General features: G+C 30.7%; 5 protein-coding genes across 5 annotated transcripts in view; 2 read left to right on the top strand and 3 right to left on the bottom strand.

Moving 5' to 3' along the window:
- Nucleotides 1–1,741: 1,741 nt before the first annotated feature.
- Nucleotides 1,742–4,219, top strand: Phum_PHUM149560 (Melanocortin receptor, putative; the record flags this gene model as incomplete). Its single annotated transcript, XM_002424704.1, has 5 exons — nucleotides 1,742–2,080; nucleotides 2,166–2,448; nucleotides 2,630–2,752; nucleotides 3,659–3,918; nucleotides 4,004–4,219. The coding sequence occupies 5 exons, from the start codon at nucleotides 1,742–1,744 to the stop codon at nucleotides 4,217–4,219; spliced, it is 1,221 nt and encodes a 406-aa protein (XP_002424749.1).
- Nucleotides 4,220–5,517: 1,298 nt separating this feature from the next.
- On the bottom strand, nucleotides 5,518–6,922 carry Phum_PHUM149570 (uncharacterized protein; the record flags this gene model as incomplete). Its single annotated transcript, XM_002424705.1, has 4 exons — nucleotides 5,518–5,831; nucleotides 6,156–6,491; nucleotides 6,566–6,835; nucleotides 6,859–6,922. 4 exons carry the CDS (start codon nucleotides 6,920–6,922, stop codon nucleotides 5,518–5,520), a joined length of 984 nt encoding a protein of 327 aa, XP_002424750.1.
- A 949-nt stretch (nucleotides 6,923–7,871) lies between these two features.
- On the top strand, nucleotides 7,872–10,232 carry Phum_PHUM149580 (twinkle protein, putative; the record flags this gene model as incomplete). The annotated part of the gene is made up of 4 exons (XM_002424706.1): nucleotides 7,872–8,285; nucleotides 8,316–9,641; nucleotides 9,732–9,798; nucleotides 9,964–10,232. The coding sequence occupies 4 exons, from the start codon at nucleotides 7,872–7,874 to the stop codon at nucleotides 10,230–10,232; spliced, it is 2,076 nt and encodes a 691-aa protein (XP_002424751.1).
- A 615-nt stretch (nucleotides 10,233–10,847) lies between these two features.
- Phum_PHUM149590 (serine/threonine-protein kinase, putative) lies at nucleotides 10,848–14,117 on the bottom strand (the record flags this gene model as incomplete). The annotated part of the gene is made up of 10 exons (XM_002424707.1): nucleotides 10,848–10,943; nucleotides 11,024–11,249; nucleotides 11,329–11,528; nucleotides 11,616–11,751; nucleotides 11,827–12,133; nucleotides 12,217–12,428; nucleotides 12,501–12,727; nucleotides 12,809–13,024; nucleotides 13,253–13,712; nucleotides 14,068–14,117. 10 exons carry the CDS (start codon nucleotides 14,115–14,117, stop codon nucleotides 10,848–10,850), a joined length of 2,130 nt encoding a protein of 709 aa, XP_002424752.1.
- Nucleotides 14,118–16,146: 2,029 nt separating this feature from the next.
- Phum_PHUM149600 (Huntingtin-associated protein-interacting protein, putative) overlaps nucleotides 16,147–18,441 on the bottom strand; it is a gene marked incomplete at its 3' end in the record, with an annotated part of 64,675 nt that continues 62,380 nt past the window's right edge. The window contains exons 29-33 of the mRNA XM_002424708.1: nucleotides 17,957–18,357; nucleotides 17,078–17,237; nucleotides 16,757–16,984; nucleotides 16,476–16,667; nucleotides 16,147–16,383 (exon numbers count right to left, since the gene is read on the bottom strand). Coding sequence (XP_002424753.1) covers nucleotides 16,147–16,383; nucleotides 16,476–16,667; nucleotides 16,757–16,984; nucleotides 17,078–17,237; nucleotides 17,957–18,357 — 1,218 coding nt within the window. The remainder of the gene's footprint in view (nucleotides 16,384–16,475; nucleotides 16,668–16,756; nucleotides 16,985–17,077; nucleotides 17,238–17,956; nucleotides 18,358–18,441) is intronic.

Consider the following 18,441-nt stretch of genomic DNA (forward strand, 5'->3'; position numbering starts at 1 on the left):
AGATTTTTATTACGTCATCATCATCTTCCCCTCACCCCCTTATCGAAACAATAAAAATAATAATGATAATTATTATTAATATTAAATACAAGCTAAGCAACTTACATATATATATATATTTTGGCAACGAGACGTTTTTAATTAAAATAAACAGAAAAGAAAAATTTTTTTTCGCTCTGATTAAAGACTTTCGAAAATCTTTCATCTCTCATTCTATCTTTTGTTATTTTCATTCCCCCCCCCCTCTCTCTCTCTCTCTCTATTTTCCATACATTACCCCTCCCCCCCATATTTATATATATATATTTTCGTAGCTTTTTTAAAATTTTATTTTGATGAACTATTTAATTAATTTAGCAAAGCGCAAAATGTCTCTTATTCAAAAACATTTTGAAGAACAACAAATTTTTCCTCTTTTTTTCAATTTTCATCAAAATTTATTTTAAGAAAAAAAAAAAATTATACGAATCAACTGTTGTTGTTGTGGCGGCGCTGTCGTTCACATTTATTTATTTATCGATTCAAATCTTTGTCATAGAGAAACAAACAAAATATTGAAGTAACAAACAAAATGGAAAACAATAACAATAACAACAACAGCAACAACAACGTTTTTGCCAACATTCTCAACATTCAATTATTATTTTCTCTCTCTCTCTCTCTCTCTCTCCCTCTATCACTCTTTTAGTTTTCGTCAAATTGTAATTATTATTATTATTATTATTTAATTATTTATTATTACGTGTATCGTTTTCTTCTGTCTGTTGTTGCTGTTGCTGTTGTTTTTTTAAAAACACAATATCATTTCAAATTCAGACGAATAAATCAATATTTTATCGCGTTTGAATGAATGACAAACCTGTTCACAAACATTTTCTATCTCTCCCTCTCTCTTTCTTTCTCATTTAGTGTATCCTCTTCTCTTTCTCCATCTTTGTCTCTCTGATTTTTTTTTCTTTTCACTTCATTTGAGAGATTCCACCGAGAAAAAAACAATCAAAAATCAATCATCCTTTCTCTAATCTTTAATCCTTTTCTCCATCCGACCGCAGGATGACAACAATGACAACAACAACAACAACAACAAACACAACAACGACAACAACAACAGAAATTTACACGTATGACAAAATCACGAAAAAACTTCATTTTATAATTTATTGTTTTTTCCCCCCCCCCTCTCTTTTCCTCTCTTCTCTAATATTTTCTCCTTCCGCCCCTCTAATCAAGCCCGATACACGTCACGAAAATAGGCGTTCGTGGCGTTTGTTATTATTAATAAAACCGACGTGACAAAAACAAAAACAAAACCGGATGTCACCAACCAATGACGTCACGAAACGTATAATTTTTTTTTTAAATTTCATTCGACCCTCGAGTTTTATTATTCCTTTGACAAATTTATCCTTCCTACCTTTTTTCCTTTTACCTTTGTTTTCAAAGGCCATACGAACGAGTGATGATCTGACACATTAAGAAATCCAAATCACAAAAATAATAATAATAATAATAATAATGATAAAAATGAGACAAAACAAAAACGAACGAATTCGATACCCCCCTTTTTTTTTCTTTTTCAGATGCGCCGTCTCAAAACCGCACGAAGAAGAAGAAGAAGAAGAAGAAATTTAAAAAAACGGAAACGGAAACGAAAAAACGGTTAGTAAGAAAAAAGAAACGAATTCCTAATAACGGTCATTAAATGTTTGTTTTGTTTTTTCTTCCCACGTTTTCCTCAGGCATGACATTTAAAAACGATTGGGATGTCGAATACAGGTGGAAAAGATCATCGACAAACGAAACAAACGTACAAATATTTATAGATAACAATTCAACGAGTGGTGGCGGTGGTTCTACTGCCACGACCGTCACGACCGCCGCCAACGTCAATCACCAATGGTCGAACATACAAAGCGTCACGTACATAGTCGTGCCCCTCCTTTGCGTTTTCCTATGCACCGTAGCGACCATAATAAACGCGAGAATATTATTTTGCGTGAGATGGATAAGGAGACCCCTATCGCCGACGCTATACATAAGTCTTAGCCTTGCTTTGGCCGATACTTGTTCCGCCATATTGGTAACTCTCCCAATTGTTTTTCTGTCTGTCTTTCTCCATCTTTCTCCTTCTCAACCGTTCTTTTTTTTTCTTTTTCGATTTTCAGATAGGTTTAGGTTTCATATTCAACAGCCTCCTTCCGAAGGGACTCAACGTTAACGTCGACAACGATTGTCTTTTTCTCATTCTCGAAGCTTTCAGATTATCCGGTATATTGATATCCACGACTCATTTGTTGGTTTTGGCGGGAAATCATTATTTCGGCATCCTTTGTCCGTTTCGGTCCATGAGATGGTTGACGCATACGAATCTCACGGTCGTCGTTGTTTTCATATGGATAGCACCGACGGCTTACATATTTGGATATTTCGGAAGTTTCAAAAATCAAGGTTTTCAAAGAGACGACTGTCAAATAGAGTAAATAAAAAAAATCAATTTTCCTCTTTCTGTGAAATTTTTCTTTTTCTTGACATTTTTTTTTTCTCTCTCTCTCTCTTACTCTCTTTCTCTCTTTCTCCAGAGATTCGAAAAATTTTTTGCGTTTCTCACGGTTTCGTACGATATTCTCAGCACTTTTTTTCATACCGCTCATATTGATGTTTGCCATTTACATTCACATTTCCATCATCGTTAAAAAACATCAAGCGAGCAGACGATGGTTCAATAGGCATTCCAGAAGATACGACGCGACAGGTATGAATATTTATTATTTACAATTTTCCTTTTTTGATTTTTCCCTCTGTCATTTTCACATATCCGCCCTCATGTTCCGGAACTTTTTTCGTCTCAACTTTCCGTTTCCGCATCACCAATCAACCGACCGTATTCGATATAATAATCACGTAGTTTTCCTTTTTTTCCTTTTTCGTACCTTTTTTTTTTATATTATTATTTCGTAATTCGACGACACACCCGAACCGACAGTAACAAACAACTCCGAATGACCTTTTTATCTTCATTTTCCACCAAGAATTGTAGTAAAAACGTCGGAGTTGTAAAAACCGGATACCGCGTCGCAATAAATTATTATTATCATTATTATTTTTTTATAATTAATTACCCTTTTTCGAGGCTACGCTACTACTATACCATTATATTTATATTTTACGACGCGACATTAATTCATCAATCAGTCGTACCAAATTATAGAAAAAAAAAAGAGTGTCGGGGGATTAGAAAACTCCGTTTCAACGGTTTACGACACGAAAAAGCAGAAGAAAAAACCGACGCATTTTTCACTTGTCGTAAAATTTCCACGATTTTCAAACGCGTTCGTTTCTCTCCTCCCCTCCCCACCTCCCCACCCCTCCCCCCGCTTTCATTTTTAATTCATTTGAAAAATTTTTTATGAAAATTTTTTTTTGTTTCATTAACATTTGCAAACGTAATTCCATAGCGTAAAAACAATTGTTTCCTCCTTCTTCCCCTTCCCTTCCCGATAGTTTCCATCCTTCCCTTCCTTCCTTCCTTCCTTCCTGATAGTTTCCCTCCTTCTTCCTTCCTTCCCGATAGTTTCCCACCTCCTTCTTCCTTCCTTCCTTGTATATAAAATTAATTCCTGGAACGAATTCATTCCTTTTTCTTTTTGTTTTTCTCCAGGTACTAAAAGCGATCATCAAAAACAATTCGATCGTAATTTGAAAGCCATTTGGACGAGTCTTTTAATATTATCGACGTATATAATTTGCTTCATGCCGGCCGTTCTTCATTTCTATTTGATTTGCAACGATTGTTATTTCAAATTCGACACCGTCGGAATAAAAAATCTCATTTTATCGTCCAGCATAACTAATTTTTTGCTCATTGCCAAATATTTATTGAATCCGCTCATTTACGCTTCGAGAATGCACGAGATAAGAGTTGGTATCTCTCCCTCTCACTCTCTCTGTCTCTCTTCCCTATTTTCCAGTCACTAATTTATTTTTTTGAAATTTTCCTTTACAGGCGGCTACGAGGCAAATGAATGCGGAATGCAAGAGAAAACTTTGTCCATGCGGAAGTTTCGATAATTTAAAAAGAGCCGGAAACAGTTTGGCGGAAACGAGTCAAAGATTTTCCATGTTTAGCGGTTCGTCGAGGAAAAATCACATTGATTTAAATTCGGCAAATATGAGAAACGGTTTCGATGGAATGAAAAAATCCGAAACGACAGATTTGTGAAACTAATAACAAACAAACGAACAAACAAACAAATATCCGGTGACCTTTGAACTCGTGATCGTTTTATATTTTCTCCCATTTGGGAGAACAAAAAAGTCGATCGATCAATTCCAACACAGATTATCCCATTCAAGAATGTACAAAAATTTATACTAACATTATATCTATATTTATTTTACTAATCACGTGACTAAAAAGCAGAACAAACTCTAACGTTTGTTTACGTCTTAAAAATTATAATATATATAATTTCTGTTTTCCTTTTAATAGTTTTTTTTTTTTTTTTTAAACAATTCACTCATTTATTCATTCGTAAGAGAACAAACGGCATTGTTCATAAGCTTACTTATTAATATTATTATTATTATTATTATTATTATTACTATTTTTTTCTACCATTATCATAGAATTAAGTTTTTTTTCTCGTTGCCAAACCGGAAATGCTGCTAAGATTCAAGCAAAACAAGACGAAAAATAGAGAAGAGAAGATGAAGAATTTTAATGCGTGGGAAGACAACACAGAAAAGATTAACAGAAAAAAAAAAAAAATTATTATTATCATCATCATCATTATTATTATTATTTTTCCAGTTCAACCATCGTCTTCATCTTTATTTATTATTATTATTTTTTTTTTATCAATTATAATCATTTACGTCTCTTTGAAAAAAAAAAAAAAAAAATATGAAAGATAATAATTATTTTTTGATAGAAGAAAGAGAAAGAGAGAGAGAGAGAGAGAGAGAGAGAGAGAGAGAGAGAGAGAGAGAGAGAGAGAGAGAGAAAGAGAGAGAGAGAGAGAGAGAGAGAGAGAGAGAGAGAGAGAGAGAGAGAGAGAGAGAGAGAAAGAGAGAGAGAGAGAGAGAGAGAGAGAGAGAGAGAGAGAGAGAGAGAGAGAGAGAGAGAGAGAGAGAGAGAGAGAGAGAGAGAGAGAGAGAGAGAGAGAGACGTTCGACGATGATTTAACTAAAAATTTTTTTTTTTCTTTAATTAATTTTTTCAATTTTTTAGTATTTAATAATAATAATAATAGTAAGTCATCAATATTTTAATTGCGGTTTTAATAATTATCATTATCATCATCATTATTATTATTTAAAATAATTAAATTTTCTGCTTTTTTCCCTTGTCCTCTTAATAAAAAAAAACAAATTTGCAATTTTTAATTATTTAATTAATTAATTCATTTGTAATAAATGAAAAAATTAATGATGATGGGAATAAGACAAATATGATGATGATAATAATAATAATGATGATGATGATAATGAAATAGATTGTAAATATAAAATTGTTTCCTACCTTCCATCGACAGCATCGAATACAGTCACATCCAATTCGAGTTCATTAAATGTTTCAATCATTCGAATTCTCCTTTCAGGTCTTCTCTTCAAATTGATCATGTATATTTTATCGAAACCTAACTTATCCAAACTTTTTTCAGGTATGTAAGAATTAAATATATCATTTACTTTCAATGGTGGATTATCGACTAATATTTCAACTTTTAAATTTTTCATTATTATTTTATCATAATCCAACGGTTCATGTGCTTCTAATGGCAGTGTTACATACCCGAATAATTTTTCATTGCAAACGTGTAAACTCACACCTGCAAACAAAAAAATTTTTTTTTTTAATCGAATCAATAAAATAAAAATAATGATGATGATAATCAAATGTTTTTCTTTTTTTTTTTTTTTTTTTTATAAAATAAATTAAAACAAAATTTTAATTCAAGCAAATAATTTTTTTTAATTGCTTATCATTAAATGAATAAAAAAATTATTAAGTTGAAATGGGTCAAATGCCTAAAACACTCTAAGGGAGATAAACATTAATAACATTACTTAATTATGTTCTTTTTTTTTTGAAATTTCCATTTCCAATAATAATAATAATAATAATAATAAATAAATGCATATTTCAAACTCACCAGAATAATTAGCGGATAATGCGAATGTTATAATGTCATCTATTGGTCCATTGTAATTTTTTATTTTACTGCTGTTAAATGTCAAATAATCAGATTCATATTTATTGAGATTAATAATAAGAGCTGAATGAATCATTGGAACATTGAAACAACCTTTTTTCTCTCTTTTCAATATCGGTTTATAATCATCCGTTCTCATGTAATAATATTTCGATGTCATGCCGCACCAAAAATTCGAATATAATCCAATCGATTTCAACATGGGTCCTGTCACTGTGTGATTTTGTCTCACCAAATATTTAAATGTTTCATTATCGGTTAAAAAAACATCACAATCTAAAAACTAAATATTATTTTTTTAACATTAATTGTGAATTCGAAATATAATTGTGTGTTTTTCCGTAAAATACTCACAAATATAAAATCGGCCCAGTTTTCTCTTGCAACATTCAAAGCTTTTTCTTTTAACTCGATTAAATGTTTAAATCTTTTCAATGACCAACTTGTAGGACCTTTTTCATCATCAAATTGTAAATGATTACCATCATCTATGGTCAAATTAACAGAATGATATAAATTAGTAACGTTTGAAATCCAAGTTTCAATAATTTCGACGGTTTTATCGACATTGTGATCAGTTTTAATCCATAATTTTATCCTATTTTTAGGATAATCTTGATCTTGTAAAAGCGTTAAAAAATACGGTAATGATGTTTCTTTGTTTCTTGCAAATATAGCCAGGAAAATGGTCGGTTCCTTATAACCATCGTTTGTTTCAACCAAATAACAATTTAATAAACCATATAAAATAATTAATAAGTAAAACATTTTATTTTATTAAAAAAAAATTTCAATTAATTAAATAAATAAATAATAATCAATATTAATTAAAAAAAATAAAACTTTGGCTTTAGAACAATCAACTGTTGAATATTAATCCATGTTTAACACACATCATAGATAAATATGTATTAATAATAATACATTTTCTATTTATTTATTTATGTAACGATTAAAGTTTTTGACATTATTTTAAACTTAAAACCGGTTTTATTCGTAAAACGAAAACCAAAAGAAAAAAAATTATTCACTTGGGTAACAAAAAACAAATTTTAACCACACCATGTTTGATGTGTTTCTTAATTAAAATCATGCGTAATTACACGATACAATTATTAAAAATATTAATTTTCTACGCGTCGACATAATAATAATAATAAATTAAAATCAAATTAAAATAAATAAATAAAAAAAAAAAAAATTTTCAAAAAAAAAAAAAAAGAATGAAAAAATTTAGTCAAAAGGTCGTTACACCTTGTTACACCGGAAACGAACAAAATTTTATCACTGCCACCTGAAATTTTTTTTTTTTTTTTTTTTTTTTTTTTTACCCGATCTGAAAATTTATTTTTTTAAAACTACGAATAAAATATTAATTGTAAATAATAAAATAAATCACATTTTTCCCCCCGATTTAATCAAACAAACGAATTATTAAAATATTCAAACGTTTTTAACCGTGACAAAGTCGATGACAGAAGGCTTCTTTTTTTTCTCGTTCCCCCCGTGTAACGTATTACGCCAAAACGTGTCAATAGAAAAATGTGTTTAGAAAAAGTAAATTCATATTAAGTTACATTCGAAATCGAACAAAAGAAAGAATTTAATCTGTAAAAGTTTTGTTTTTGTTTTGTTTTTTGTATTAGGATTGTCAGTATGAAAAGTTTACTTCGACCTATATTAAAAAATAATTCTCCTTCGATAAATTCATTATTATTATACAAAAACAATATAATAAATCGTCAGTTATTGAGAAGCGTTACTTTTTTAAACGATGCCGGTAAAGTGTCGAATGACGGTCATTTTTCAATAAAAGAATCACAAATAGTACAAAAATTAGATGAAAAATCAATTAAATACACATCCGGTCACGCTTGTTTTCGCATTGAAGGTTGTGTATATTGTGACAAATGTAAAAATAATGAGGAAAATGGTAAAATCAACGGTGGAATATACATAAACAAAACGACTGGTTATTTTCTATGCAATATATGTCATTCGAACGGTGATTGGAATGATTTTTGTGATAATATGTTATCAAATGATTATTCTCAATCAAATTCAAAACCCGTGAGAAATTTTTTTAAATATAATTATCAGAAAGAGTGGAATAAAATTTATGACAAATCAATACCAATAACGGATTTAAACGATGATAATTATTCAAACGTTTTTAAAAATTTTAAATTTAACAAAAGTCCCAAACACATGTTGAAAAAATTACAGATTAGAATATCGAAATGTAAAAATTACATGTACATACCTTTTTTCACATTCGACAACACAATCGCAGGATATAAAATTATCGGAATTGATGGTAAATTGAGCATGTATCCCAGTACCAATTGTCCAGGAGTTTTAAAATCACACAATTCTGAAAAATCAGCCATTGTTGTTGCTGAGGAAAAAGATTTTTTCGCATTGTTACCATTGAATTTAAAATCAGAGATAATATGTCTTCCATACGGTTATTCGTACCTACCGCAGAGTTCGCTTCCTGTTTTCGAAAAGTATGAAAACATTATACTGTGGTTGGGAGATGCTAAAGCGATTGATGCAAGCAGTAGTTTTGCTAAAAAATTAGGTGAAAAAAGATGTTTCATTGTCAAACCGATAGATAAACAAATTTCAGCATCGAGTGTTGTTTCAAAAGGTGGACAAATATTACCCATATTGAAAAATGCAAAATCAGCATGGCATGAATCAATAATATCTTTCTGCGATTTGAGAGAAGAAATCTTATCTGAAATACAAAACGTGGATCAATTTTCCGGCATTAAATGGAACAGATTTCCAACGTTGAATAAAATATTGAAGGGACACAGGAGAGGAGAGTTAACTGTTCTCACAGGTCCGACTGGTTCAGGTAAAACAACATTCATAAGCGAATATTCATTAGATTTAGCCATACAAGGTGTCAACACTCTTTGGGGTAGTTTTGAAATAAAAAACGTTAGACTTGCTAAAAAAATGCTACAGCAATATTCTAGAATACCGTTAGAAGAAAACGTTGATAAATTTAATTATTGGGCTGATAAATTTGAAACGTTACCAATATATTTCATGACATTTCACGGTCAGCAATCTCTACGTGCCGTCATGGATGCCGTAGAACATTGTTCTTACGTTCACGATATAGCACACGTCGTTATAGATAACGTTCAATTCATGATAGACGTTTCCGGTGATTCTGGAAGCATAGATAGATTTTGGAAACAAGATGTCCTCATACAATCGTTTAGAAGTTTCGCATCCAAATTCAATTGTCACGTGACACTCGTCATGCATCCTAAAAAAGGAATGGATGGTATTAATTTAAGTATAAATTCTATATTCGGAGGTGCGAAAGCAGCACAGGAAGCCGATAACGTTATGATAATACAAAATTACGACACGGATTCATTCGTTAAAAAAAAATACTTACAGGTAATGAAGAAAGCGACACTAACGCCATCAACGTTCGAAAATTGAGATTTCCGTTAAATTTAAAAAAATTTTCTAATTTTTCTTTTTCAGATAAGCAAAAATCGTTTTTCCGGAGATTTGGGACGAATGTCGTTACATTTTAATAAATCCTCGTTTGGTTTTACTAAATCCGATTCCGAAATCGAATCGAAATCGTTTCTATCATCAATCGATAATAAAATGAATGAGAAAATCAATTCTAACAACCTTTACGATGATTATGATGATGATGATGATGATGATACTTTTAAAAATAATAATAATAATAATAATTTTTTTAAAGAATACGATCCGACCGACATTTATAAAGAAAATTTAAACAATGGCGACGATTGTTTATTGAATGTGAAAAATAACGGAAACGACGGATGCGATTACGATCGCGATGAAGATGATAATGTTGATGTTGATGTTGATCGTAACGGAAATGATGATTGTGACGTAGTTGATGACGTAGTTGACGACGCGAGAGATTACATAGTACGAGATAATAATAATAAACGTAGAATTAATGGCAGCATTCATCATTGGAATAAAATAATGCAAAATTGAAGTGAAAAAAAAAAAAAATTTTTGTTTGTCTATTATTATTATTATTATTATTATTAACAGTATTCGTTGTTACCTGTTTTTTTTTTTATTATATTTAGTTAGAATTACACTTTACCTATTTTTTTAATAATAATAATAATAATAAGAAAGATGAAGAGAGAGAGAGAGAGAAGGAAAAAGACAGTAAAATAATTAAGTGTTCATTTTTTTTTTGTCGTTGGGCCAAAGAATTCTTTTTTTTTAAAATTAAGATTATAAAGAGAGAGAGAGAGAGAGAGAAAGAGAGTGAGAGTGAGTGAGAGAGATATAAAAAAAAATTATTATTATTATTAATTTTTTTTTTGTGCGCGTGCGCCTGAAATATTTTTGTATTTTTTTTTCCAAATATATATATATATATAAAAATAATATTAAGAAAATTTATTTATTTTTCCCGTTTGCTTTTCCCGACAGCAGCAACAGCTGCAGCAGCAAAAAAAAAAACAAATTTTTTTCTTATTAAAAAAAAATATATTTTACTATATATATATATATTACGTGATAATAATAATAATAATAAATTTATTAAAAAATAATTTACGGGAGTTAAGTAAAAAAAAAAGATGGCGGCCGTCATCATATATGAGATGAATTCGTTAGGGTTATCATCGTTGGGACGCGACGTTCCATGAAACGTTTTAATTTTTCCGTTTTCCAAACGTTTCCCGTCTCCTGAAAATTACAAAACGACAAACAAATTTAACATAAAAACAAAAAATTGTTTGTTTTGTTTGTCGTCTTTTGATTGAAACACATAAAAAAAAAAAAATTTTTTTACTCACGCTTTGAAACCACGGATCCAACAAACAAGCGGCTGCGTTTAACCTTTGCTGCGGTGCGAGTTGCAACAGTGCCGAAACAAGGGATTTGGCTTCATCCGAAACGTTTGAAAAATGTTCGTAAGCGTAAAAAAAATCACATTGTAATATGTGACTCGTGGTTTCTTCGATTGTTTCATCGAGGAAAGGAGACACGCCGCTGTTGGAAAATTAAAAGGAGAAAATGTTAGACGCATGTGAGTTAAATACACTTTTAAATAATAATAATAATAATTAACCTTAGAAAAATATAAAAGAAAACTCCAGCGCTCCACATGTCGGATTGACTCGTTGCTGATTTACCCAAAACCATTTCCGGTGCTGCAAATTCTAAACTCACGGGTGGTAGTACGGATCCAGGTACGGAATTCCTTCTCACACCCTCACCTAAATCGACTAATTTTATTTCTCCGTTTCCGTCTACGAGTATGTTTTCCGGCTGGAAGAGGAAAATTCTCGAATTTAGTAAATAAATCGAAAGCAGAGAGGGGGGAAGGGGAGGGGAGGGGAGGGGAAAGAACCTTACCCGAACGTCTAAATGCATGACACCGTGAAGATGTAAACAAGCCAAAGCCGATAAAAGCTGTCGTAGAGCTCGTCGAACCGTTTTCTCACTGTATTCGTCGTGGCGGCAGACGAAATCGAATAAAGATTCTTTCGCTCTGTAATAATTTAAAAATGGATTAAAATTTTCAATTTTTGTTATTTTCGTCCATATTGATTGATTGAAAACTCACAATTCCATTATTATCGAATCCGTATTTGGATTAGGAGCGTTTGTAAAAAGTGCCAAAGCTTGAGGTAGGTGAGAATGTCTCAGTGTTGCCAACAATTCGTATTCGGCTCTCGTCACTTCCGGACTTTGATATTTACGATTGATTTGTTTGACAGCGACCACGTGACCCGTCGACCTATCTCTGGCTGCTTTCACGACGGACATTCTACCCTTTCCGAGTTCTTCTAATTCTTCATATCTTTTACGAAATTGTTCCGCTTCCCAATTCGTATCACTTTCTTCTTCCGGTTCGTCTGATTTTTCTGGACCTGATATAAAAATTATTATCATTATTATTACTATTAGATCACCTAAAAAAAAAAAAAAAAAAAAAAAAAAACAAAAAACTCACTCGTTATGGTTAAGAAAGCAGAAGAAGAAACGCTTCCCGCGCTATTGGTAACGGTGCACGTGTATTGTCCATTATCGGCCGAACGTGTTTGACAAATTGATAAAGTTGCAAAACCTTCGGGTGATAACCTTATGCTAAACCTTCCACCTGCTCTTATCACGCTACTCGTATCCATGGGTCCGAATCTCCAAGTTATGGAAACGTCTTCCGGTCTGTGACAATCACAATCGAATTAGAAAAAAAAAAAACAGAAAAGAAAAAAATTGTAAATTTTGTACACTCACCTCGCCACGGGTCTCATTCTACACGTGAGCTGTGCTCTTTCACCTAATGCCACGACGACATCTTTTAACCTTTCGATTAATTCAGGTTGAAAAATAAGACTTTTCGTTGAATCCGACATTCTGTAAATGGCATCGTCGAGACGTTTTTCTCTCGGCGGTGTAAAAATGGCCGTCGGCGTCGGAGGTTTACGAAACCGGAAAGACCAGGGTTTCCTTTGATTTTCGACCTGAAACACAACATCCGGTCGTGTAGTATGATGTCACGACGTACCGAAACAACAACAAAACAAAACAAAAAGAAACAATACCAGTGGTGATAAACAGTGAGCCGGTACCCAACCTTCTGGTCCCGTTGAAAAACCATCTTCGTAATAAAGTTTAACGAGGTAACCTCTTTTCGAATTGTGTTCGACGATGATCACGTGATCACCCGTTTTAACATGAAGATCATCCGGTCTAACGGCTTTAAAATCGAATATGACTTTTCCAAATGATCCAGGTACTAAAATAATTCCACTCTCGTTCTACAAAAATAAAACAAATCGTTTAAACAAAAAAACAAAACAAAACAAACCGGAAATGAATAAATTTAATAAAAAACTCTCACCTTTTTGTTAATATAAATAAAAAATCACGAAAAATTAAAGTGTTAATTAATAAGAACCGGAAGTGACACCAAACCGAGAGTGAGAGGAAGATAGAGATAGAGATAGATAGAAAAAAAAAAAACATGGCGGCTTGTATTTTATTACCTGTAGGATATGATGGGATTCCGGTGACCATATCCGACCCGTGGAAATTTTATCGATGGGACCGACGTTTCCAAAACCGTTTTCACCCATTTTAACACCGTTAACGTAAATTTCATCATTTATGACGTCATCGTTTTTATTTTTTGTCCTTCCTAAAACGTTTTTAAAATTTTCTAAAAAATTCAATTTGCTTTTCGTCGGACTCGGCGTTCTAGAGTATCTTCGAACGTTATTATTATTATTATTATGTTGTTGTGACGTAAAATCCGACGACGATGATATTATTTTCAAACAATTTTTTTTTTCATCTTCTTTTTCTTCCGATGCTGTTGCTGTTGTTTTACTATTTCCATCGTTTTTCAAATTTTTAGCATTTTGTTCCGTTCCGAATGATTGGATCGATACGGGATTCGATAATGTTTTACGTAGGCTCGGATCCCACAAATCAAATGTTGACGTACTGTTTTTATGGGTTCGTGTGCGTGTGGAAGTGCGTGTGTGGGTATGACGAAAACGAAAACGACGACAACGACGACGACGTGGACACAAAAGTGCAAAAAGCAGAACGAAAACAAAAAAAAAATAAAAATAAAATAAAATAAAAATAATATACGCACGCAAACGATACAAAAATAAAATAATAATAATAATAATAATGTGTGCTTTTTTTTTTTAAATTTCGTGATAAAAAATGAAAAAACAAACAAACAAACAAACAAAAAAAAAAGGAAAGCTTTCCAACAGAGTAAAAAAAAATAACGGTTTTTTTTTTTGGTAAATTACAAACGACAACGACAAAAACAAACAAAAACTACGTCACAAAACTAAAATTAAATATGTACAAATTCAACATTAACGGTGACATAATAAAAAATTTTCTAAAACCACGTCGTTTTTTTATAACAGTTTAAAATGAGATTTTTTTTTTTTTTTTTTTTGTAGAAAATTTTTTAAGAAGTTCAAACCGAATAAATAATTAATAAATAAATAATTGTTCTTGTTATTATTATCATCATTATTATTAATATTATTATTATTATTATTATTATTATTATTCATTTTAAAAATTAATAAAATTTATCAAATTTGATTAAAAATAATAAAAAAAAAAAGAAAAAATAAATAAAAAAAAAAATTTCTTTTTATACAAATGTCATTTTTTTTTTTCTCCACTATTTTATCATCACCATTATCATCATTATCATTATCACTATCATCATCATTATTATTAATATTATTATTATCGGTTTATGTACAAAAAAATACATTAAAATATACACAATTGCAAAAAAAAAAAAAAAAGAAAAAAAAAAAGAATTATCACAATTTTTATTTCTTATTTTTTTTTTTCACATTCATCATCATCATCATCATCTCAATCAACATCATCATCATCATCATCATCATCATCAATACCATCACCACAATCACCACAATCATCATCATCATCATCATTCTTATCAAACTTATTATTATTATCATTAATATTATTAATTAAATAATTACAAATTATAAATACAATAATAATTATTATTATTATATTATTTCACAACTGCCGTACGTCATCATCATTATTATTATAATTTATTTAAAAAAATTTCTCAGTTCGGAATCGGATTAAAAAAAAAAAAAAGAAAACCGAACGTCATAGAGTAAATAAATAAATAAAGAGTCACAGAGAGATTTTCAAAACGATTATAAAAAAAAAAACCATTTCGTAACGATGAATCCGTAATATGTTCGCAATTATTATTATTATTAATACATTATTTACATAATATGTTATCATCATCATCATCACCGCCGCCATTTTCGTTTATAATTAGACATTAACCGTCTTTTCTTTTTTAAATATTTATTATTATTTTTTGGCTTCGATTGCAAAATTTTTTAAAACGTTTACAAAAACAAAATGGCGAAGCGAAAAGCTTTTAATTTCTATTTATTATTATTAAATAATTATTATTATCATCATCGTTATTATTATTATTATTATTTGCCTAGCAAATTTAACGGATATGAAAAATATATATATATACGTACTTTACAATATTACGGAAATAAAAACTTTTTTCATACACTTTTACTTTAAAAAAAAAAACAAATCTATCTCTTCTATTTCCGGTTTTCTATTCAGCCTTATTTTTTAAATTATTTTCCTCCATTTTGATGACGTAAAAAAAATTTCGAAGCAGAAGAAAATTAAAAAAAAAAACAAACAAACAAAACCGATAAACGTTTCGTTTTTTCTTTTAATTATTTTCAATCGTTAATAAAAACTCAAACTGCGACTTTTTTCCTTTTCCTTTTCCTTTTCCTTTTCATTATTATTATTATCATTATTACAAAAAATTATTATTATTATTATTATTATTATTAAACAACAACAACAAGAAGAACAACAATAAGTAAATAAATAAATAAATAAATAAAGTAAATTTCTTTTTTTCCCTCATTTTTAATTACATATTATTTAAACTAAAATTAAACCGATTGGCAAGTTTTCCTTTTTTTCCTTTTTTTTCCTTTTTTATTTACCCAAAACCCATCCTGATTAGATTTAGAAAAAGCACAAAAAAAAAAAAAAATAAATAAAACGTACGGAATGACAGGTTTTGAAAAATTATTTTATATAAAAAAAAAAAAAAAAAAAAAAATCTTTTGCTCAATTGTAGTTGTAGTAGAAGAGAAAAAAAATTATTCAGTCTGTTTTGCAAAAGATTTCCTTTTTTCCTTTTTCTTCTTTCCTTTTATCATTATTATTATTATTATTATTATTATTATTATTATTATTATTATTCAATCGAATAAAATGCGATCGTATGGTAACGTCGCAAAGGAAAGAATGAATATATTTAAAGTGTGAGTTTGAGTGTGTGTGAGTGAGTGAGTGCTTACGTTTCCTTTGTGAGTTCCTTTTGGTAAGCGATTGGGGATTGTATGGCTTTCAAAAAGTCTTTTTGAGTTTGCAACATGTTTTTTATAGTCGTAACCCATTCGTTACGTGATTCCCGTGACGATGCCGCGCATACGAATCCCATGGGTGATTTTTTACGATCCGTTGATATAATAACGAATTTGACACCCTCCGGATCGTCGCAATACGTTTCGTCTAGTGCCGCCTTATTGACCTTTAAAAAAAAGTCAAATAAAAACAAACGTTTTTAATTTTGACAAACGTCAAAGGAAAACAAATCCAATCTCTTTCCTTTCCTTCCCGTACCTGTATGTGAGCCTTGTATATGTACATTGGATCGGTGAATTGAGTTTTCTTTCCCACGGCTTCGCTGAATATTATGTTCTGTTCGAATAGGAAGACTTGCAATTCTTTTGCTTTGGCACCCGCAGCCGCCATGACTTCCGAACACATTAAAAGACCGTGAAGAAGGAGTTTCCCTTGAGCCGTTATTTTACCCTTTATTATGATAAGCAAAACAAAACAAAAGGTTGTAACTAAAGCTACTAGCATTTACACAAAACCTTTTCTTTTACAAATAAACTCACGTCGAAACCTTGCAACCTTCCGACGTCCATCATGTCGTTGGCTGATTTAGGTACGACGTGCATGACTTGCAAAGCAATTCTGAGATCCTCCATTTCAGACTTGAGATCGGCTCGTTGTGTGTATTTAGCTATATCTCTCAACAACAATTGATATTTCATTATTCTCTGTACAGGTTTTATTAATAGATCTCCTAGTGTTAATTTGTGTCCCAATTTTTGCCTAAGTTCCTGTTTTTCAATAAAACAAAAATAATAATAATAATAATAATATAACGATCGATACGGAATAAGGTTTGAAAAAAGAAGATTTTTTCATCATACCTCGAAATACGTGTCTATGTATTCGGAAACGATGTACTCCGAAACGGGTTTATTTTGACAATAAACGACGTACATGTGTAATTTTCTTTCGTATTTTTTAAATAACGGCCCTAATTTTTCCGGATGTTCGATGCATTCTTCTAAACTCACCAAGAAACGACTGAGAAACCAAAAAAAAAAAAAAAACGAATTTAAAATAAACAAATTGAACAACGCTTAAAATGAAAAACCGTTAAAAGTTGAAACAAAAAAAAAAAAAATTAAGTTGGCAACGCTTAAGTGATTCTTAAAAACCATTATTACGTCATCGGAATGGAAAAAAAATGAATTAATTTAATTCCCTTTGCTTGGTATTTCACGGTTTTTTTCTTTATCCTTTTTTTTTTTTTGTTTTGTATTTAATAAATTTAAAAATTGTCTTTCTTTTTTCTTTTTCTTTTATTAATTAATTAATTAATTTATTTATTTATTAAACACTCACAGTTTATTTATAAAAAAATTGCAAACTTTTCACGATTCAAAAATGGCCGGCTAACTAACGCTGAAACCGTTTAAATTTTTTTTTATCTTTTTTTACCACCCTCCTCCTTCCATTCTTAAATGAATATTTCCCTCACGTTTTTCCTTTCGAATAATCAAACATTTAACGTTAATTTTGTTCGGATCGAATTTCTCAACGTAAAAAAACAAATGCTCTCTTTTTTTTTTTTAATTGCTCTCGCGGTTTTTTTACACCCTAGAGAATTCAAAAATTTCGCGAACATTCCCGAACGTTCTCGAATACGTTTAACGCGTCCTCCGCGTTCTTCGCGATAAAAATAATAATAATAATTAAACGGTTTTACAACATTCTCTATCTCTCTCTCTCACATTACGTACCTTTTGTGCCATTCGTAAATGGCTTCGATATTACCGAAAACCATTTTATCCTTTCCCGATTTCAAATCTTCAGGCATGGGTATATCACAATCGGGATTTCTCATGAGCGCCATGTAACCCTCAACTACTAAACCTAAATCTCTAACGTAATCCTTTTCCGTATCGACTAGCTCTCGAATCACGTAATCCCTTTTCAACATGGCATCTTCGGGATTATTATTATTCGTCGTCGTCGACGAAGACGACGTTGTAATGTCTACGACGCTATTTCTACTATTATTCGTCTCGCTCGAACCCGTTGTCGGCGTTGTCGTTCCTGCTCCTGTTGCTGTGACGTCACCAACGGATTTCCCATCTCTGTTAAGCGTATTATTTTTCTCACGGTTTTCCGTGTGTTGTTCCTGTTGTCCAAAACAAGCAAACAAACAAAACAAATTAATTTTCTAATAATTATTCATTTAACAACAACAAAAAAAAAAACAAGA

Source organism: Pediculus humanus, genomic scaffold (assembly GCF_000006295.1).
Source record: "Pediculus humanus corporis 1103172107490 genomic scaffold, whole genome shotgun sequence".
In the NCBI taxonomy this organism is placed as follows: Eukaryota; Metazoa; Arthropoda; class Insecta; order Psocodea; family Pediculidae; genus Pediculus; species Pediculus humanus.